This window comes from Nomascus leucogenys, chromosome 7b (assembly GCF_006542625.1).
Source record: "Nomascus leucogenys isolate Asia chromosome 7b, Asia_NLE_v1, whole genome shotgun sequence".
In the NCBI taxonomy this organism is placed as follows: Eukaryota; Metazoa; Chordata; class Mammalia; order Primates; family Hylobatidae; genus Nomascus; species Nomascus leucogenys.
Window position 1 is genome coordinate 45,142,093 of NC_044387.1, and position 21,619 is coordinate 45,163,711.

Consider the following 21,619-nt stretch of genomic DNA (forward strand, 5'->3'; position numbering starts at 1 on the left):
TTGTCTTAACGAAAACCTATGAAATTGCCTGCGTTGGCTTGGTGCTGAGGAAAGTGGAAGAGAGAGGCTGGGGTACACCTTTCAACATGAATGGAACTGACCACTGGAGGGAAAGAACAAGAAACAGCAGTGAGAACAAGGAACAAAGACCATCCAGCCCATCGCCCACCTGGGGGGAAGTGAGGGGAGATGGGCAGGGTGACAATGTGGCCAACATCTAAAGTGTGAAGAGGGGCTCTTACCAAGTGCCCACCCCTTTCCAAGCAGGGGGCAACCAACATCAGCATCTGTGGCGGGTCTTACTACTGGGCAGAGGCAAGGGAACCCTGGTATGAGTTCCGGAGTACACAGGAGATGTGACTTGGGCACGTTTGGGCCTTAAAAGTAGGAAGGGATCAAGGAGGGGGGGATTTGAAAATCCCGGTGGAGGTGCGAGGTATCCGGAGAGGGTAAAAACGGGAACAGTCTTCAGCACCTGCCTGTACCGGGAGCTCTGTGTATGCCATCTCATTTCCGTCTCCAGCAGCCAGGCGGGCCTTGGCGGCAGGAGGCACAGGCTTTGGGAGCAGAGGCCCTGCAGCTTGCCAAGCACACACGGCCCTAGGGCGCCCGGCTGAGATGGCACCTTGGCACCCGGGCCCGCTGCAGCCCGCTCGGGTCAGCTACACCCCAGTCAGGAGCCTTTCCAGCGGGTCGTAGGAGAACGGAAGTTTAGGGTGACCCGCATGATTCGCCTGGCTGCATTTTATATTTCTTTCTCCAGCAGCTGGGGTCACGAAGGCTGCCCTCACCCGCTGTGTTGGAACGTGGACACGTGCGCTTTGGTAATAGGGCAGCCTCCCCCGCGGGCGCAGTCCCCGCTGCGAGCGCCCCCGGCTGCGGAGGCGGGACCGAGGACCCGGAGATTTGAGCGGCGGGTGGGCGGGGAGGGGCCTTTGTGACCTGCCCGCCCCTCCCCGGCACTGTGATGACGGGGGGCAGCTGCGGGCCCGGCGCGCCTGTCTCCGGCGTCCCCCCCTCCCCGTGTGTCACAACGGCGGAGGCGGCTGTATCTGGAGCAGTCGGGTCGGGCAGGCCCAGCTGGGAGGTGCGCGGGCGAGGACAGCGGCCGCGATGGTGAGGCTTCCCGGGGCCGGGCGGGCTGCGGGCGCGCGGCAGGCATAGGACCGAGAGCCGAGTCTACGGGGAGGCGCACGTACCAGTCCACCTGGAGCCGCAGGGCTCAAGGCCTTCTGGGGGTGGCAGTTCAGGGTCGAGGAGTCCGCACCCTCGGGTGGGAACACCTGGTGCCCTTTATCGTACGGGGGGAAATAGAGACCAGGGGCCAGTTGTTCCTTAAAGGGACCTAAGGGAGCTTTGCGTGCAGACGAGGGGGAGGGAGGCCCTGGGGAGCCCGACGGAGAAGCGGGCGAGATTCTGGGGTCCCCAGGTGGGCAGCCTGTGGACAGAGTGGAGAGAATGGCGAGTCCGGGGATTCCGGATGGGTGGTCTGGGCCGGGGCGACTGGGGGACCAGATGCAGTCACGTCTCCAAACCCAGCCTAATGTGACAGGGCCCGGAATGTGACAGAGGACCTAGGGCGCCACGGTCCCCCCACGCGTGGAGGTCTTTCTCGCACCCCCTGGCCAGCGGCTTGGGTTGGCTGCACGCACAGCCCCAGCGCGGCGGGGTCCTCCGGGCGCACTCAGCTCCCAAATCTTTCCAGCGGTCAGGGTCGAAGGACTTTGGGAGTAAAAAGTCTCTGCTTCCAAAGGCCAGGGACCTTCGACCTGTTTCCTACCCTGGCTTAGGGGGATCGCGGCTGCTCCCTTCCCTGCCCCCGCCCCTTCTCCATTTGCAGACGCGGATCTTACCGAGGGGCGGCTCCAAACACGCAGTTCCTCTCTCTAGGGTCCCCCTCTCCGCCCCCAGTGCCTCTCGTGGCTAACATTTGCCCCCAATCCACTTTCCCAAAGCCCGGAATCCCAGGACTCCCTCCCGGACCCCTGATCTTTCAGCAGTAGGGAGATGGGCTGGAAAGGTTAGGGGCAGAGGGAGGGCAGAATAAGCCTATGTCATGGCCAGGGTCGGGTTCCCTGGGCAGGCTTGCTCCAGGTGTCAGTGACCCAGAAAGCAGGCGAGAACCCCCTCCGCCCCGCCATGTTACGTTTGGCCCGTGCCCAGGGCCTCCTGGCTCCCCCGGAGCTCTAGTCTTCCAGCTTCAGTTTTGTCAGCACCCTTCCTCCTCCTAGCGGGCTCCCAGATACCCCTGGGAGCTGAAAGAACTTGGGAATATTAGGGAGGGTGGCCACAGGAACCTATTTCTGCCTGAGGCTCCTGGTATGAGGCCACACAAGGGGCCCAGAGCTGCGAGTTCAGAATTTTGACTGCTGGCTCTGCAGCTAGCTGTGTGACTTCAGGAAGGTCACTTAACCTCTCTGGATGGGTTATAATTCAAATTTCCAAGGCTCCACATAGATTTTATTATTTTTAAACTTTTTATGGTAGGGAATTTCAAACATAAGCCAAAGGAGAGCAAATGGAATAATGAGCCATTATATACATCATCTAACTTCAATAATTACCAACTTCTGACCTGTCTCACTTCATTTATTCCCTCCCTCCATAATTTTGAAGCAAATGCTAGGCTGCATACTCTAGAATTGATATTTAATATTTATCATATCTAGCAGGTAGCTAGTGCTTTAGGATTTTCCAAGTGCTTCCCTTGCATGCTTTAATTTGGATCTGAATGCCACTGTGGTACAGAGTGGAGCCCAGAGGATGTTTACAGGGGCGTGTCGAGGATCTTAACCCAGCCCCGTGCACAAACTTCAGTGTGTGATCCACAGACCACTTTCTGACAATGCCTGGTAAATCAGCAATTCAAACAGCAAAACCTTATTTTCAATATGCTTAAGAATTTGGATGTTTAACCGAAAACATATGGTTAAATATTTTGAAACGGGACCACCTTTCATTTATTTTGAAACACTCAATTTTGTACAGTAGGTTCTATCTAGAACATTTAACTTGTGTGTGTTGCACTGTCTTGATGGCAAATATTTTTTATTGAACATTTTACACTCACAGAAACTTTTAAAATATCATTTGGCTCATTTGTAAAAGGCTAAAATGACACATCTATAAACCTAGACCCCTAGAATCTCACCCTTACATAAACGACTTTATTTCTTCTAAGGATTAAGTTTCAGGCTGCTGTCCTGTCCCCTTCACTTCCCTCCCTGGTGGGGGTTTGGGGGAGGTGACCTCGGTGTTAAGGAGAATTCAATTTGGCATTTCTGTAGGTTCTGGGCAAGAAAAGTGTAACTAATCCTTATGTGTGTTTTTAAATGCACTTCTCTAGCCACTAGGCAGATGAGCATTTTTCCTCTGTGAACTTACCCCCAACCCCTTCTCCCCAGCTACCCACTGCATGGTACCACCAGTACCCTTTAGCATTTCTGTCCTGGAGCCTAAAGTTACACAGCTGGTAAGAAGCTGCATAGGGGCTGGAGTTTACATCTGCTGGGCACCAGAGCCTCTGTCCTGAGCCACCGGCCCGTGCTGGGACCAGCAGGCTACTCCCACAGCAGACCATTCCCATCCGCTCCCAGTGTCCTTCTAGCACGCAGCTCTCTGGGAACTCAGACTATGACACCTTTTTTGGGAAGCGGTATGGAGAATCCTGCCAGGTGCCCTAAGCCAAGCCCATGCCAATGATACCAGGGCACAGAAATTTTCTGTGGTTTATGGGGAGGTGGGAACATCTGCAACACGGCTTCCTTAACTCCATTCCGTCAGGACTGGAGAGCACGAAGGAGCCTGTCTCCCTGCAAAAACGGGCAGTTAGAGGGTTCTGGGGGCCAAATGGACATCCTTCTGCCTGCAGCCTTCTGCAGTCTCCCCACATAGACAGGCATGGCCAAGCTCTGTGGAGTTGATAGGTGTATTCTGACCTCAGAGCACTGTGTGGGCTCCCAGGGGCTGTAGGTCACGGCTGCCTCCTCCTCCCCTCCCATCACAAAAGGCAGGTTTCCCCAGAGGCACTGGGCGCGTGCCTTTGAGTGAGGGGCCTTGGCTCACAGGGCAGCGGCTGGGGCAGAGCTGCTGGATTGGTGAGTCCAGCGGGAGCCCCCAGCATTGGGCCAGGCCCATACAGAGCTTGGGGTGGGGGTAAATGCCATTGTTGAATGTGCTTTCTCCTCGTGACCTTCAACGGGAGACGAATGTTAAAAATAATTTTGGAGGGGGAAATAGCTGGTGGATAGTGGGCCAGTGATGGGGCTGGGCAGGAGGATGTGGCACTCTCGGGGAGAGGAAGCAGACCAGATGCTCCTTTTCCCGCAAGGGATGGACAGCACTATCTGTGGCCTTTGTGGCTGGCACTTCCCCTGCAGTGCGTTCCTGTTAGGAGTTCTCTCAGATAATACGCTGCGGAAGAGAGCAGGAGATGGAGCAGGCACTGTGTGCATGGGATTGAAACTCCTAAGTGTCTCTTGCACCTGCCTCAGTGCCAGCCACAGCCCAGGCCTTCAATGCCCTCCAGCCTCTTATGCTGGGAGTCTCCTTAGCAGATGGCCTCATGGCCAGAGCTGGCCTCCTGTGAGCTCTGTTGCTGCCCTAACTGCAGTGCCTATCATCTGAGCCCCTCTCACGAGCCACCTTCACTCACTAAAGTGAATTTAGGCCGACTCTGTTTTTGCTGTGTCTGGCTTGCTGTCTATTCTTTGTTATGAGTGATTTCAAATATGCCCTATGATCGGAGAGTTCTGAGCAGAGAGAATTCAGCAGCCCTTCAGGAGCCACATCTGTCCTTACTTTAATTACCCCTCTGTGACACTGTGGGCCTGCTTTTCACTTGCCATCCCTGACCTAGGTCCTAAAATATATGTGATCTATTATCCCGGCCTGACAACTAGAGATAATTCGGTGTGATCACATGCTTCCTGACAGCAACTGGGGCATGAGAGCACAGGTGGTCAGGGAGTGTGGGCGGTCGCAGGCTTTCACAGGGCACACACTGTGGCCCACGTCGGCCCCTCTCCCAGATGATATGCCACTTTTACTGTCTTGTGATACTTGGAAATAGTATCACAAGACAGCCTTTTTAAGGCTTCAAAGTCTCCTTTTGCCAAGGATGGTGATTAGCTTATCTTAGTCCTCTGAGAACAAAGCAAAAGGAAATGACTGCTATTAAAATAGAATATAAGATTGATGTAAAAAAAAAAAGGGCTTCTTGCAGCAAAATTATAAAAGGCTGCAAAGTTCTGGAATTTCTTTTATTGATGCTCTGCAAAACATAGGCACTGGGCGCATGCCTCCCAGCAAGGGGCCTTGGCTCACAGGGCGGTGGTTCCCCAGGCGGAGTGGTCACAGGTGGCCCAGATGTCTCATTGGCCCTGCCCTTCCTCAGCCTGCGCTCTGGACAGACTGGGCAGCGTTTGGGAACCACCCTGCATTTTACTGCCTCTTGTTCACACTGCTCCTGCATCCACCTGAACTGCCCCAGGTCATCTTGGCCGGCTGCCTTCTTCAGGGTCCCTGTGAATATTCCTCCTTTAGGAAACCAAGCTAGAAGATGTCTCCTTCTCCTTGGAACTCCCTCTGCACTTGACCTGTACACTTCTTAGGCCCTGGCCACTGTCCTTGTTGGATGGACTGCAGCCCCTCAGGGAAGGTTTTCATTCCAGTCTTCCCTGTGTTAATTGAGCACCTGCTACATTCAAGCACTGGGCTCCGTACTGGGGATTCCATGAGTGAAACAAAGCTTCCTTGCCCTCACAGAGCTTACGTTCTCTACTAGAAAGGTGTGAAAATGAACAGGCAGCTATAATACGGCGTGATGATTACAATGACAGGAATGAAGGGAATGGGGGAGCACATGGCAGGGCCCTGTGCTGGCTTGGGGTTTTGCAGACTTTCCTTAGGAAGTGACAATTAACTGGATACCTGAAGGATGAATGAGAGTTAGCCCAGTACCTCACAATGCTGTCTCAAATGCAACCACACAAAAAGGTTTGCTGTAGAAATGAGTAGGTGCCTTTTATAGCTATCCCAGCGTGAGGTCTGTGTGAGAAGTGGCATGCTTTTCATGAGGAAGGGACCTCCTTGGTCCCTCCACCTCCCTCCTCTTCACCCCCCAGAAGAAGTTGGGTGGGACAGGCTTCTGCAGCAAACAGGGGACCCCCTCCCCTCACAGGGACCAAGGAGGACAGAACTTGTCTGAGCTCTACAAGCCCAGATTGAAAATAGAACTGAGAGAGAGAGGAGCAGTGTGAGTGACAGGCATGTGCTCTGATTGGCTAGACAGGGGAATCTGAAATATGAGTTTGGAGCGGGCACATGACTTAAATACCTTCTGCTGGGTCAGCTTCCCCTTGCCCCCATCCCCAGCCGCACACATGGGCCCTGAGAAGCAGACTCCTGGTTCTGTCAGAGAAAGATGACCCATTTTCAAAGAGGCCGCCCCATGAGCCATTCTCCATTTCGCTCTGCACAAGAGACCTTTCCTGTTTGGGGTTCTGCTATCTGAACTCGGTCTTGCATTGGCACAGATGTGGGCACACCCCAGGGCCCTGGGAGTTCAGAGCTGCAAGTGAGGCAGGAGGCCGTGTGGCCTAAAGGAAAGAAGTCAGGCCTGGGTCAGAAGCCCTGGATTCTGGTCCAGGCTCTTTTGCCGCTGCAGTGCTGTGACATGTTGAATTTGTCCCCTTTCCTCTCTGAGCTCAGCTGTTTCATCTGTAAAATAATGGAGAGGGAATCATATTAGGTGATCCATGAGGCTGGCCCAGCTCTGGTATCTTAAACGTTCGGAGCCGATAGAACATCCCTGGTTATGATAGAAGGATGCCTTTTCTTGGATGTGAGGATGTGTCCCACGGGCTTCAGCACTGGGTCTGCTCTGTGGAACTTCCAGGCCGAAGGCTGAGGAGGGTGATGGGGCAGCATGGCTGCAGGAGTCAGGCTCAGTGCCTGAGCTGGGAGCTCGATGCAGGAGCTGTGGGCTGCTCCTCCTCCCTGCTAGGAGCAGGTGCAAGAGGCCTGCAGAGTGCTGGGGCTGGGCATGGACCTCACAGTGCCATGAAGCCTCATGCGGCTTTGAATTTCACTTGTGATTTCTTCATGGAACTTCAAAGCCCTAACACAGTAGGCATGTAGTCAATTATTATTTGAGTAAGTGACTGCGTGCAATGGCCCAGGATAAGAGGTTTCTGGAGAGGGCAACCCCTGCTCCTATTCTTTCTCTGTCTCCTTTATTATGATTTTTGCTTTTTACTATGAAAAATTTCAAACCTTCAGAAAAGTAGAGTAATATGCCACCCATATACCTATTATCTAGATTTAAGAAGAAGAATGAGTTTTCCATCTGTTATCTGCTGTGTTTGGGAAAGATTTTAAAGTACAGACGTCATGACATTTTACCTCTAAATGCTTCGGATGCAACTCTAAAAAATAAGGATGTTTTCATACTTAACCACATTTTTATGAATACGCTGAACAAAGCAAATCAGTTTATTTGTCCCCCAAATGTTTTGATTTGTTCAAACGAGAATTCAGTCAGCATCCCCATGATGCGTGTGGTGGTGCTTGGTGGTGCCTTTGTTCCTTTGACATGGGACAGCCCCTCCCAGCTCTTCATTTCTCATGAGTTGAAAAGGCTGGGCCAGGTGCGGTGGCTCACGCCTGTAATCCCAGCACTTTGGGAGGCCGAGGCAGGTGGATCACGAGGTCAGGAGATCGAGACCATCCTGGCTAACATGGTGAAACCCTGTCTATACTAAAAGAATACAAAAAAATTAGCCAGGCGTGGTGGTGGGCGCCTGTAGTCCCAGCTACCTGGGAGGCTGAGGCAGGAGAATGGTGTGAACCCAGCAGGCAGAGCTTGCAGTGAGCCGAGATCGCGCCACTGCAGTCCAGTCTGGGCGACAGAGCGAGACTCCGTCTCAAAAAAAAAAAAAAAAAAAAAAAGTAGATAAAAAAATTAAAAAAAAAAAAAGGCTGGACCAGCTGCCCTGTAGGATGTCTCACCTTCTGGGTTGATTTTGTTTTCTCTGATGTCACTGAACTTAATTAACCCTCTGATCCCTGTGTTTCCTGTGAAGTGGAAGCTGAATCTACCAGGCTCCGTGATGAAGGCTGAGTATTTTTGAGAAGAAGTCCTCACAGGTGGTGTGTGTGTCACACTGCGTCCCATCAGGAGGTCCTCGATGTCGGGTCGGTCCACAATTAGCGATGCTAAGACTGATCGCAGCCTTAGGCTGGCGACCCTGGTAGTTACTTTCCCCCTTGTGACTATAACAGTGATTCTTTGGCTCTCGGCAAAGATCCAGTTCCCCATCAGTCTCTCACCTAATGGTGTTGGCGTTCTTGTCCAAATCAATCAGGTAATTAGAAGATGGAATAGGGAAATATTTTATAATCTATTATTCGGTCCACATTGCTTAGCAGACATTCTTCGATTAAAGAAAAAGAGCCTTCTCTAACTAACGGGGCTGTCTGGATAGGGACAAATGAATGTTTCTCTGGGGGTTTTCTTTGAGGACTTGCGGGTTTTCATCTGTGCATCCCGCTTCACTCAAATGCTGCCATCAGTCCTCGTGAGGCTCAGGTTGTCTCATCTTAGGCAGCGGGAGCCTCTTCAGGTGCTTGGGCAGCCCCTTGGTTAGCCTCCGTGCCTCTAGGCGCTATGCGACGTTCCAGGCTCATCTAGCACACTCCCCACCCTGGACCTGGACGCCTCCGTCTCTCCAAGGAGCCTGGTTCCTGTTAGCAGGGACCTTGCTTCTCTCGTGATTGGTGTAGCTACTTTTCACTTTTGGGAGCACCTATGAATCTGTCAGTCATTTCCGAGTCTATTTTATGCCTCCAGTTATTCTTACGAGCTAGTTCAATAGGGAAAATAGCACTTTCTAAGGTGTGTGTGTGTGTGTGTGTGTGTGTGTGTGTTTGCACGATGGGGGCAGGGGAGAAAGAGACAGACATTTTGTAAAAGACTGGCATATGTACTAGTGTGAGATTAAAGAGGGCATTAAAAGAGGCTAAAAACATTGTCACCATGCTAGTGGTTTTCAGGTCCTCCAAATCCTTGACTCTTCCTCCCATGATCTTTGATTTTCCTAAAATATCCCTGCGTCCTCCCTGGAAAGCCCCAGAATGTTCCAGAAGTGAGAGCAGGCTGGGGGCCAGGCAGCACCGTAGGCAGGACTAGAGGGTGGTCGGGATGCGGTGGTGGTGAGGAGGCGACAGACCCAGAAGGCTGAGGGTTAGGACCACAGAGGATACTGTCACTTAGAAGGATAATATATAGGATCAGGCCCCCCTCGGGCCTCTCCAGTGTCCCCTCAGCTTCCACACCTCCCTGGGAAGTCACAGCCACACGCTGAATGCGACGCCGTGGTCTGGGTGGATAATTCGCTGGTTATGGGTGGTTTCTGGATGCAGATGCTGCTTTCCTTAGGCCTGACTTGAGCCCTCAGATGGAGGCAGAGAATAGACCCCACAGTAAAGGAGAGAGGAGCAGGGACCTGAGAGCTCCTTCTACCTATGCTACTTCCCAGTGCAGAAAAATGCTACCAGGTAGTACCGTCATGAAAATGATAATGGCAAGACAGCATCAACAACTGTGGCTAACTTACACTTTTCGGATGAAGAGAGGTTCAGTAACTCAGCCCAGGCCACGCAGCACAGCAAGTAAATTGAGAAGGCAACATGTGAAACTGGGGGCGTGGGCAGCTCTGTGGGTGAAGCCCCTCTGAAGCCACCAGGCTTACGGAGATCCAGCGGGTTGCGTCCCCCGTCGGGCTGCCCCACGCTTATCCCTGTGCTCATCCTCCCTCAAGGCAAGGACCAGGTGTCGCTCAGCTCCAGCACAGAGACAGGACTAGAGTGGGGGCACCGTTGTAAAATTGAACTAGGGGACAATGGTCCTGAAGCTCTGACCCCTCAAGATGCTACTCAGGGCAGCTGCCCTGCTCTCCGTGCCCAGAAATTCTTCCACATCTCCAGGAGCCCCACACTTTGACATGGACTCTACTGGCTTCTGTGCCCAGCCGTGCCCTCTGGAGGCTCTGTCCCTGGCTTGGGTTACCCGGAGCTGGAAAATGCCAGGGCAGGTCATAGATAAAAATAGAAACCCACAGACTTGGCACATGCTTCCTGCTGGGCTCAGGCAGCTGCCCCAGGCACAGTGCCGCCTTGTGTGGGCCACTGCTTCCCCAGGGCAGGGTGTGGGTGGGAGAATTAGTCCATCATCCTTACGCATGTGCACACACACACACACACACACTCTCTCCCCACCCCCCTTTTTCTTTAATAATTTCAAATTTTATTTTAGATTCAGGGAGTACATATGCAGATTTGTTACAGGGTATATATCGTGATGCCAAGGTTTGGGGTACGATTAATCCTGTTACCCAGGTAATGAGCATAGTACCCTATAGTTAGTTTTCCAATCCTTGCCCCCTTCTTCCCTCCCCGCTCCAGTAGTCCCCAATGTCTACTGTTGCCATTTTTCTGTCCATGAGTACCCCATGTTTAGCTCCCACTTATAAGAACAGGTGGAATTTGGTTTTCTATTCCTGCATTAATTTGCTTAGGATAATGACCTCCAGATGCATCCATGTTGCTGCAAAGGATATGATTTCATTCTTTTTTGGGGGCTGTGTAGTATTCCATGGTGCATACGAATCACATTTTCTGTATCCAGTCTACCATTGCTGGGCACCTGGTTGATTCCAGGTCTTTGCTGTTGTGAATAGTGCTGTGATGAACGTGTGAGTGCAGGTGTCTTTTCGGTAGGATGATTTTCTTTTGGATGTATACCCAGTAACAGGATTGCTGAGTGAAATGGTAGTTCTAAGTTCTTTGAGAAATCTCCAAACTGCTTTCCACAGTGGCTGAACCAATTTACATTCCCATCAGTGCACTCCCCATCTTAAGCTGTTAGTATGAATACCAGTCAGGCAATTGTGGCTTCACATCAGAGTAATGCAGAGCTAAGGACACTCCAGGGTCAGCTTTACTTAACACTTGGCCTGGCATAGGCAAGGGGCAGGCCATGGGGCTGCAAAGGTGTTCCAATTGTTCAACGTGCAGGAAGGGCCTAATTTGTACCCTCCCCATCCTCTCTTGGGATAATAAATAATCCTTTATTTCTACATTGGTAATCATGATACTACTGACAGCCATGGCGTATACTTCCAGAGCGTGTTCCTTTCTTGAGTGCTCATTCGCTCTGTGATATCCTGAGACTGTGTGTGTGCATGTGTGTGTGCATGTGTGTGCAATGTCAGAAAGTCAGGGTCAGGAGTGGCTGTGAATGCTGCCTTGTGTGGGCGTAGGCTGAAAGGAGAGTTTCTGCCGTGATCGCCAGTTCTTCCTTGGGCCTGCTTCACCAATGCAGGAATCTTGTGGTTTGGAATTAGCCCCTTGCTTCATCTTTGCAACCACTCTCTTTTTTTCTTTCCTGGTATAAAAGGTTAATCCTGGGAAGCAACCTTTAGAGCAAAGCACAAAACAGCTGTGTCTTCTTTGGATCCAAGTCCTGGTCCAGCTGCTATAGAGCTGGGGCACCTGCAGCCTCAATGCCACTGGCAATGGGGGGCTGGGGCCTGGCTGGCCTGCAAGGTGAATGTTATGGGGGTGTAGGGCAAAGGCATGCTGGGGGCCTGGACTCTCTGACCTCGATGCTTCCCTCTCCCCACAGCGGGAATGCATATCAGTCCACGTGGGCCAAGCAGGAGTTCAGATTGGCAATGCCTGCTGGGAGCTCTTCTGCCTGGAACACGGCATCCAGGCAGATGGCACTTTTGATGCTCAAGCCAGCAAGATCAACGATGATGACTCCTTCACCACCTTTTTCAGTGAGACTGGCAATGGGAAGCATGTGCCCCGGGCTGTCATGATAGATCTGGAGCCTACTGTAGTGGGTGAGTGGGGGCGGAGTTCCTCTCCACAGAGAACATCGGGAAACTGCAGAGGCATTGGCCCACAGTAGCTAAGGAAGCAGCGTCTCTAGCTGGAAGGTGGGGATGGTGCAACTGGAGCCTCCCACCCCACGTGACATCTGTCAGCTCCTTGGGGTCCCCACAGTCTCGGGGAATCTCATAACAGTGATCAAGACACTATGCAGAACAAAATGCCTCCAACTTCAACCCCTAAAACCTGCGGCACCATATCAAAATGGTCACATCGCTACTAAATACTAAGGATAAGAAAATCCAAATAATTTTAGAAATTATAAGACACCCCTAAGTGAGCAATTTTCCTAAGTATAGGTTTCTGGGTCTGCCCTCGGGGTGGGTATAACCTCACAGCATCTTACACACAAAGGGGCCTATCACAGCAGGCACATTCCTTCACAGCCAGGGGCCGCTGGAGTTCTGGAATGAGGTTCATTCAGGTTTAGGAAACACAGAGGAATTCTGCCTTGTGTCTAGGCAGATCTCCCCCTCCCACACTATCCCCTAGTAGTGCCACTTCCCCTGTTTCTGACCCCTGGGTCAACTCTCAGTTGAACATCAGGGTTTCCCCAGCTCCAAGCCTGGCTCCTCAAGCCAGAGATGGACAGTTCCACAAAGAGGACTGGCATGAACTATATGCCTGAACACCAACGTCTAGGGGCAACAGAGGGCAGATGCTCCACCCCCTGGATGTTTGCACCAATGCACAAAGTGCAGGTTACCTCCCAGGCCACTGCACAGATGATTTTTCTGCAGGGAGTAGAGGAACCCCGAAGAGAAGAGGCGACATAGTTGGGGCCTGATGTGTCTTGATCTGCTCTGTATCCACTTTGTGTGGACCCTTGAAAGTGAGCAGAGACCCCTTAAAGGCCTCTCTAGGGCTCTTGCTCCTCTACGACTTGGAACATAGCTTTGCTTCCCATTATTCTAAAATATGTCTAATGCCTGACATACATTATTGCCACCATGAGGTGGAGTTGAGGGGTGGGACAACTCTTGGGGGTCTAGGTTCTGGGCAGATCATCCGGAATCTTTCTCCATGTCCCTAGAATATTTTAATGCAAAAGGACTTAAGTTAAATTGTTGGTACACCTTGGCCGGGCACGGTGGCTCACACCTGTAATCCCAGCACTTTGGGAGGCCGAGGCAGGCGGATCACGAGGTCAGGAGATCGAGACCACCCTGGTTAACACAGTGAAACCCCGTCTCTACTAAAATTACAAAAAATTAGCCGGGCGTGGTGGTGGGTGCCTGTAGTCCCAGCTACTCGGGAGGCTGAGGCAGGAGAATGGCGTGAACCTGGGAGGCAGAGCTTGCAGTGAGCCGAGATCGCGCAACTGTATTCCAGCCTGGGCGACAGAGCGAGACCCCGTCTCCAAAAAAAAAAAAAAAAAATTGTTGATACACCTTGCAGCATGAAAGAAAAAACAAAAGGGAAACCTGGAGGAGTGGAAGGGAGGAGAGGCAATTGGCGTTGGTGTTCGATGAGCCTTTTTTGTTTGTTTGTTGGTTGGTTGGTTGGTTTTTTTGAGACGGAGTCCCACTCTGTCGCCCAGGCTGGAGTGCAGTGGCGCTATCTTGGCTCACCGCAAGCTCCGCCTCCTGGGTTCACGCCATTCTCCTGCCTCAGCCTCCTGAGTAGCTGGGACTACAGGCGCCCGCCACCACGCCTGGCTAATTTTTTTGTATTTTAAGTAGAGACGTGGTTTCACCATGTTAGCCAAGATGGTCTCAATCTCGGGACCTCGTGATCTGCCTGCCTTGACCTCCTAAAATCCTGGGATTACAGGCGTGAGTCACTGCACCCAGCTGGCCCAAGTTTTGTTGCTGTTGGTTTTTTTTTTGAGATGGAGCCTCGTTCTGTCTTCTTGCCCAGGCTGGAGTGCAGTGGCAAGATCTCGGCTCACCTCAGCCTCTGCCTCCCAGATTCAAGAGATTCTCTTGCCTCAGCCTTCCGAGTAGCTGGGACTATAGGCGCACGCTGCCATACCTGGCTAACTTTTTGTATTTTAGTAGAGATGGGGTCTCACCGTGTTGCCCAGGCTGGTCTCGAACTCCTAAGCTCAGGCAATCTGCCCGCCTCGGCCTCCCAAAGTGTTAGGATTACAGGCGTGAGCCACTGCGCCCGGCAGTGTTTCATGAGCTTTGTAAAGCTAAGGCTTTTTAGGGTTCTAGCCAGCAGGACAGCCTGCTTCTCACCGCCCGCATGAGCCACAGGCCTTGGCTCTGTTAGTCCCTGAGCTACCTGGGAATTCTCTTAGCCTTTTGCAGATTCATTATGAGGTGGTCTGGCTTAAAAGCTCCGTGGAGTTTTATAGGTAGGGGAGAACGGAAGGGGGTCCTGCGGTAGTGTGGTAGGGAGGGAGGCTTCTCCCCTGGGCAGTAGGACCTAACGGTCTTCCTCTCTTGGAAGATGAGGTTCGGGCAGGAACCTACCGCCAGCTCTTCCATCCAGAGCAGCTGATCACAGGAAAGGAGGATGCAGCCAACAACTATGCCCGGGGCCACTACACGGTGGGCAAGGAGAGCATTGACCTGGTGCTGGACCGCATACGGAAGCTGGTAAGATCAGGAGGGCAGGGGACGGGTGGGTCAGGCTGGAGTGGACAGGCTTGGCCCCATGCCTCTTTCATCAGGCTGGGGAGAGGCATCTGACCCCTGGCTATAGGGCGGAGCTCCTGAGGTTTGGGAATTTCTGCTTAAATTCTGTAAGAAGCATGCACAGGGGTGATGCCCCTTCCTCTGTGTTGGCATCATAGACTGTGTTCCAGGCTGAGGCCCTACTCATACTCACTGATACTCTCTGGTAGTAACTGGGGAAGGTGCCTGGTGTAAGGCAGGATGAGGTCTCTGCTGGTTGGAAACACACGTTAACAAAGCATTTAACTTGGAAGAGGAGAGGAAGAGATTGTTGATACATTTGGGCACTTACAAGTGCCATTACAAATGTCAAGCACATTCCTTCATTTAATCCTTAATAATTATACTTAGGAGGTGTCCTTCCTGTACTTCACAGATGAAGAAATTGGGGGCCAGGGTGGTTCAATGTCTTAGCCTGGGTCACACAGCTAAAAAGTGGCAGAGTTGGGGTTTGAACTCGGTTGGACTACAAAGCTCTTGAGTTGTAGGTTGTGTCACTTGATTTATTTAAACTTCCATTTGCTTATCTGTATAATGGAAAAGCTTGGACCTGATCACATGTTCTTTACTTGGGAGGTAAGGGTGCCAAATTTTTGCATATGTTCACTTTTTCTGTTTAGAGGAGGGCTTGTCAGGGTCATTGGCCTCAGAGCTGTCTGTGGTCCCCAAAAGTTCAAATCACACCCAGTGGGAAAATCCTGTGATTCTGTGAATTCTCTGATAAGAGCTGACATCCGTGCTTACAACACATCAGGCCCTTGCTCAGCATGTTATGCTATTTTATTTAATTGTCACAATAACCTTATGAGGATTTTCTATTGTCCCCATTTTCACTAAGAAGGAACAGAAGCAGCCAGGCACGGTGGCGCATGCCTGTAATCCCAGCACTTTGGGAGGCTGTGGGGGGTGGATTATGGGGTCAAGAGATGGAGACCATCCTGGCCAACATGGTAAAACCCCATCTCTACTAAAAGTACAAAAACTTAGCTGGGCATGGTGGCATGCGCCTGTAGTCCCAGCTACTCAGGAGGCTGTGGCAGGAGAATTGCGGAGGTTGCAGTGAACCAAGATTGCACCACTGCACTCCAGCCTGGCGACAGAGCGAGACTCTGTCTCAAAAAAAAAAAAAAAAAAAAAAAAAAAAGGAACAGAACAGAAGTTTGGGGAGGTTCAGTAACTTGCTCAAGTTCTTACAACCAAGAAGTGGCAAAGTTGATATTAGAACTCAGGCTTTCTGGCTCCATGTACCTTTCTGAAATTGGTGCCCTGAGTCACCTTCCAAGGTTGGGTTGAAGTGTGCAGGCAGCAGTTCCCACAAAATCAAATGACAAGAGCAGGGAAAGTGGGCAAGGAGTTGGGGCCCTCAAAGTGCAAAGTCACCATCCACTGTGGTTCTGAAACTCTCATTCCCTGTTCAACCAAGTTACTGGGCTGAAACCTTCATGTACCTAGAGGCGTGTGCCCCTGCAGCTTGCCATCCTATTAAAAGAAATAGAGACAGAGTCTTGCTCTGTCATCCAAGCCAGAGTGCAGTGCTGTGATCATAGATTTCTGCAGCTGTGAGCTCCTGGGCTCAAGTGATCCTCCCACTTCAGCATCCCAAGTAACTGGGACTACAGGTGTGCATCACCACGCCCAGTTAACTTTTAAAATTTTCTGTAGATGTGAGGTCTCACTATGTTGCCCATGCTGGTTGTGAACTCCTGGCCTCAATGGATCCTCCTGCCTCAGCTTTCCAAACTGCTGGGATTACAGGCATTGAGTCACTGTGCCTGGCCCCATCCCGTATTTTAGCCACTCCTCCAAAGATCAGTACAACTCCTTTTGTTTCCTTACTTCTTCAAAGCTGTTTTGATTTCATCCACAAAAAAATATGGGGCAGACAGAGTGGGTGGCCTGGCTTTTTGACTGTGGAATGTTCTCGGAAGCTTGTCTTCATGATTTCTTCTCATGTCCTGCTCTCCCCAGACAGATGCTTGCTCTGGCCTGCAGGGCTTCCTGATTTTCCACAGTTTTGGTGGGGGCACTGGCTCCGGCTTCACTTCCCTGCTGATGGAACGCCTCTCCCTGGATTACGGCAAGAAATCCAAGCTGGAGTTTGCCATCTACCCAGCCCCCCAGGTCTCTACGGCAGTGGTGGAGCCCTACAACTCCATTCTGACCACCCACACCACACTGGAACATTCAGACTGTGCTTTCATGGTGGACAACGAAGCCATCTACGACATCTGCCGCAGGAACCTTGACATTGAGCGCCCTACCTATACCAACCTCAACCGCCTCATCAGTCAGATTGTGTCCTCAATCACTGCTTCTCTCCGCTTTGACGGGGCCCTCAATGTGGACCTCACTGAGTTCCAGACCAACCTGGTACCCTACCCCCGCATCCACTTCCCGCTGGTCACCTACGCGCCCATCATCTCTGCTGAGAAAGCCTATCACGAACAGCTCTCCGTGGCCGAGATCACCAGCTCCTGCTTTGAGCCCAACAGCCAGATGGTGAAGTGTGACCCGAGACATGGCAAGTACATGGCCTGCTGCATGCTCTACCGGGGCGACGTGGTGCCCAAGGATGTGAATGTCGCTATTGCTGCCATCAAGACCAAGAGGACCATCCAGTTTGTAGACTGGTGTCCCACAGGCTTCAAGGTGAGAGCTGATGACTTAGGAAGGGGAGAGAGGACTAGAGAAGCAGAGGGAGATGACCAAGGATATGCAATTCCATGGGCGCTTCAGGCTTTATGTGATGATAAGGGGAGGGGGACTTCAACCAAATGTAGCATGAAGGGAATTCAGCTTTGGTTGAGACACAAATGCTGTTAAAGTTTTGTCTGTTTAGGCCATTTTAGAAAAGTTTGGTGCTATTTTAAATTGATTAATTGGTTAATCACCTGTGGTTTTGTTTACTGAGCAACAAGAAATGATTTGGTATTGGCCCGAATCTACTCACCCGAAGTGCAATGCTTTTGGTGTTCATGATTTGGTTCAATTTGCCTAACGTTATTTATTTATTTATTTATTTTTTTGAGACGGAGTCTCACTCTGTCACCCAGGCTGGAGTGCAGTGGCACCATCTGGGCTCACTGCAAGCTCCACCTCCCAGGTTCACGCCATTCTCCTGCCTCAGCCTCCCCAGTAGCTGGGACTACAGGCGCCCGCCACCACTCCCAGCTAATTTTTTGTATTTTTAATAGAGATGGGGTTTCACCGTGTTAACCAGGATGGTCTCGATCTCCTGACCTCGTGATCCACCCGCCTTGGCCTCCCAAAGTGCTGGGATTACAGGCGTGAGCCACTGTGCCCGGCCTTTTTTTTTTTTTTTTTTTTTTGTGAAACGGAGTCTCGCTCTGTCACCAAGGCTGGAGTGCAGTGGCGCAATCTTGGCTCACTGCAAGCTCCGCCTCCTGGGTTTACGCCATTCTCCTGCCTCAGCCTCCCGAGTAGCTGGGACTACAGGCGCCGGCCACCACACCCAGCTAATTTTTTATATTTTTAGTAGAGATGGGGTTTCACTGTGTTAGCCAGGATGGTCTTGATCTCCTAACCTTGTGATCCGCCCGTCTTGGCTGGGATTACAGGCATGAGCCACCGTGCCTGGCCTCCAACCTAAAGTAAGTTTTAATGGATATTTTACACTTCTTTGTACAGCATGATTTTGTGGCCATTTTAATTTTAGAGTTAACCAAATTATTCCAGTTGCCAGAGGGGTATGATGCCTCTCTCTAACAAAAAGGTGTGTTCTTCCAATTTATTTTGAAAACTTAAATATCTGTCCTGCACATCTTAGTCAATTTGGAGTAATAAGATACCTTTATAGTTATTCTATGATTGCTATTTTCCATTGCCATTAACCAGGAGTAAGCAAAAACCAGCAAGCTGTGTGGCTGGTGGTAGACCAAGTGCCCGCAGTCTGGAAAATGCCAGGCTCAGAGAGTCAGTGGCGAGATACAAAATAGCGAGGGTAGACCCTGGGGCCCCAGGACCAGGAGTGCTGAATGGTAGAAGTCAGCGCCCTGAGCCGGACCGGCAGGCATGCAGTCTGGCTGTGCATGTGAACAGCTCAGCCACTCTGCCCATGGTCTTTTGTCAGATTCTGCCATCATAACAGCTACCACATTCACATTAACTACTGCCCTGTAGTCAGGATTTCTTTTTTTATTTTTTATTTTTTAATTTTTTTTCCCCTGAGATGGAGTCTTGCTCTGTTGCCTGGGCTGGAGTGCCGTGGTGTGATCGTGGCTCACTGCAACCTTTGCCTCCCGGGTTCAAGTGATTCTCCTGCCTTAGCCTCCCAGGTAGCTGGGATTACAGGCGCCCGCCACCACGCCTGGCTAATTTTTGTATTTTTAGTAGAGATGGGGTTTCGCCATGTTGGCCAGGTTGGTCTCAAATTCCTGACCTCAAGTGATCCACCTGCCTCGGCCTCTCAAAGCACTGGGATTACAGGCGTGAGCCACCAAGCCTGGCCCCTAGTCATGCTTTCAATCATTCAGAGGTTTTACTGGTACCTATTGTGGGTCAGGGTTTGTCTCAGTTGCTGGAGGTGAAGAGATGAGCATGCCTCAGTTTTCTTGGCAGCAGTTACAAGAGCACCAGCTGCATGCTGGCCTCATGGCTGCCCTGTGTGTGTCTGAGGCTTTGACCTGGCTGTTCTGCTGAGTGAGGAGTGTGGCATTCCTTTTCACTGCTATCCTCCTAGCTACATATATAATATTCCCCCAAGACTATGCCTGTTTTTTATGTGACAGCTCTAATCATCCTGGCAAAATCAGTCAAGGTCTTCCAAAAAATGAAATTCTTTTTTCTTTTTCAAATGGAAACAAACAACAAGCTAGTAGGAGAATGAATGGAAAAAAGGAGAATGAATGAGAGAGACATGGTGGGTGATGGGGAAATTAACAAAGTGGAAATGTCCCCTCATTCTCTCTCCTTTAAGCAGAAGCTCTGGGGTTATGTCCTGAAGGATCATTATGGTAGCATTAGCATAAGCTAAGAAAAGTATGTTCCCTGGCGTGGATGCTGCTAAACTTGATCTTCTTGCATTCCCTCCAACAGTACTTGTCCCCAGTTGACTCAGGTCAAGAAATGTTAGCACTTAGAGGAGAGCAGGTTGGCCCAGGCACAAGGTTTATGGCAGTCGGGTCAGATCTAGCAACGTATGTGATGTGGCCAAGTTCATATTCATTGCCTTTCCCTTCCCCACTTTGCCCCTCTCCCAGTATCACCTCTACCTCCAAGATGCCACCTGTGCCTAACAGGAATGACGGCTGCTGTGGGCCCAATGGCTGGCTGGCTACCCATGTTGCCACACAGCTGGCTGCCATTCCCACCCCAGCCCCTCAGGAGGATGTGCATTTTAAAGCTATGGATTTAAGAGACAGGCAATTAAAATGTGGTGGTCTCAGTGGGAGAGGTGGCTGAGGACATCACTGTGGTTCTCATAAGTAATGTCACGGTTTGCTATGTTAGACTTCTCCCAGTTTCCCATGGTTCCTGGGGTTGGCTTTGGTTTGGGACGTGTGTTGAGAAGAAGAGAGATTTCCAGGATAGCAGCACCATTGTAAGATGGGTCTGGGCTGAGCCTGGGAGACCTGCCATGCTGCCAGAACTTGGCAAGACCTTCAACGACCTTCTTGGATTGGAGTCCCTGCTTTTCTTCTAAGAAGCCCCGATTCCCAAAAACATAGAGCCTGGTTATCACCAACACCACCCTGGGGCCTTTCGGCTCTCTTTATTTATTGCTCTGGAATATCCCTGTGACCTCTTCCAACAGTTTTCACTCTTGGCAGGGAAACTTCCTTAAATTTACTTGCAACACAACTAAGAGGAACTTCAGATGACCACTTGGGAGAGAGTACACTTTTGAACAGCTTCGAATCTAGAATGCATTTCCCTCTTACACTTACACATGTACCAGACACCTCCCACCCGCTCCTAATGTCGCTCGTGACTCTCATTTGCCTGCTTGCTGAGCCCCCTATACCAGCCCTGTCCTCCTTCTCTAGCCTTTGATTGCCCAGCCCTTCCCCATCTACTTTTTTTTGTTTTGTTTTTAAGAGACAGGGTCTTGCTGTGTCCCTGCCACTGGAGTGCAATGGAACCACTGTAGCTCACTGCAGCCTTGACCTCGTGGGCTCAAGTGATCCTTCCACCTCAGCCTCCCTGAGTAGCTGGGACTAGTAGGTGTAGCCACCGTGCCTGGCTAATTTTTTTTTTGGTAGAGATGGGTTTTTGCTCTGTTGCCCTGCCTGCTTTCACTTTCTCTTCAGCTTCTCCCTCGCCACCTGCTGGCTTCCCCAGTCCCATCCCACCTGTTGCATCCCATAGCCCCACTCCCACGCCCATGACCATGACTTGAAGCCATGCCAGGTGACCAAGATGTCCCATCCTGAGTTATTCTCTGGCTGACTTGGATCTTCTTCTGTGGCTCCTCCTCTTTCTCTGTCCCTCAGGTGGGCATCAACTACCAGCCCCCGACCGTGGTCCCCGGGGGAGACCTGGCCAAGGTGCAGCGGGCCGTCTGCATGCTCAGCAACACCACAGCCATCGCGGAGGCCTGGGCCCGCCTCGACCACAAGTTTGACCTCATGTATGCCAAGCGGGCCTTTGTGCATTGGTATGTTGGAGAGGGGATGGAAGAAGGAGAATTTTCTGAGGCCAGGGAAGACTTAGCTGCCCTGGAGAAGGATTATGAAGAAGTGGGGACTGATTCGTTTGAAGAAGAAAATGAAGGGGAGGAATTTTAAATATACACCTTCCCCTTGGCTGTGTCTCTTTATTTATGCTGCTCCATTCAAAGCACATGTTCAAGAGAACAAAACACTCTCCCCACCCCAGCCTGATTCCTGCCTTACCCAGGAGGAGGGTGCCCGGCCCCAGTACCCAGGGTGGCATGACTGGGCTAAGTGGACACTGAGCTCCATCAGACCCTCCCTGGGTAGGAGCAGCTTTGTGTCACTAAAGAAAGTGAGGGCCACTGTCTCCGGGGGGTGAGGCTGCAGCCCAGTTTCACATGCGAGGAGGCCTAATCAGGAATT

At 51.2% G+C, this 21,619-nt stretch overlaps 1 protein-coding gene across 1 annotated transcript; it reads left to right on the forward strand.

Moving 5' to 3' along the window:
* Positions 1–413: 413 nt before the first annotated feature.
* Positions 414–21,347, forward strand: TUBA8 (tubulin alpha 8). Its single transcript, XM_003278331.3, has 5 exons — positions 414–1,116; positions 11,687–11,909; positions 14,356–14,504; positions 16,551–17,231; positions 21,035–21,347. The coding sequence occupies exons 1-5, from the start codon at positions 1,114–1,116 to the stop codon at positions 21,326–21,328; spliced, it is 1,350 nt and encodes a 449-aa protein (XP_003278379.1). The 5' UTR covers positions 414–1,113; the 3' UTR covers positions 21,329–21,347.
* Positions 21,348–21,619: the final 272 nt, after the last annotated feature.

Bases quoted from the DNA above. Each gene is read 5' to 3' on its own strand.
- TUBA8 (XM_003278331.3), top strand. The intron at 11,910-14,355 runs GTGAGTGGGGGC...CTCTCTTGGAAG, and splicing joins TCTGGAGCCTACTGTAGTGG to ATGAGGTTCGGGCAGGAACC. The intron at 14,505-16,550 runs GTAAGATCAGGA...TGCTCTCCCCAG, and splicing joins TGGACCGCATACGGAAGCTG to ACAGATGCTTGCTCTGGCCT.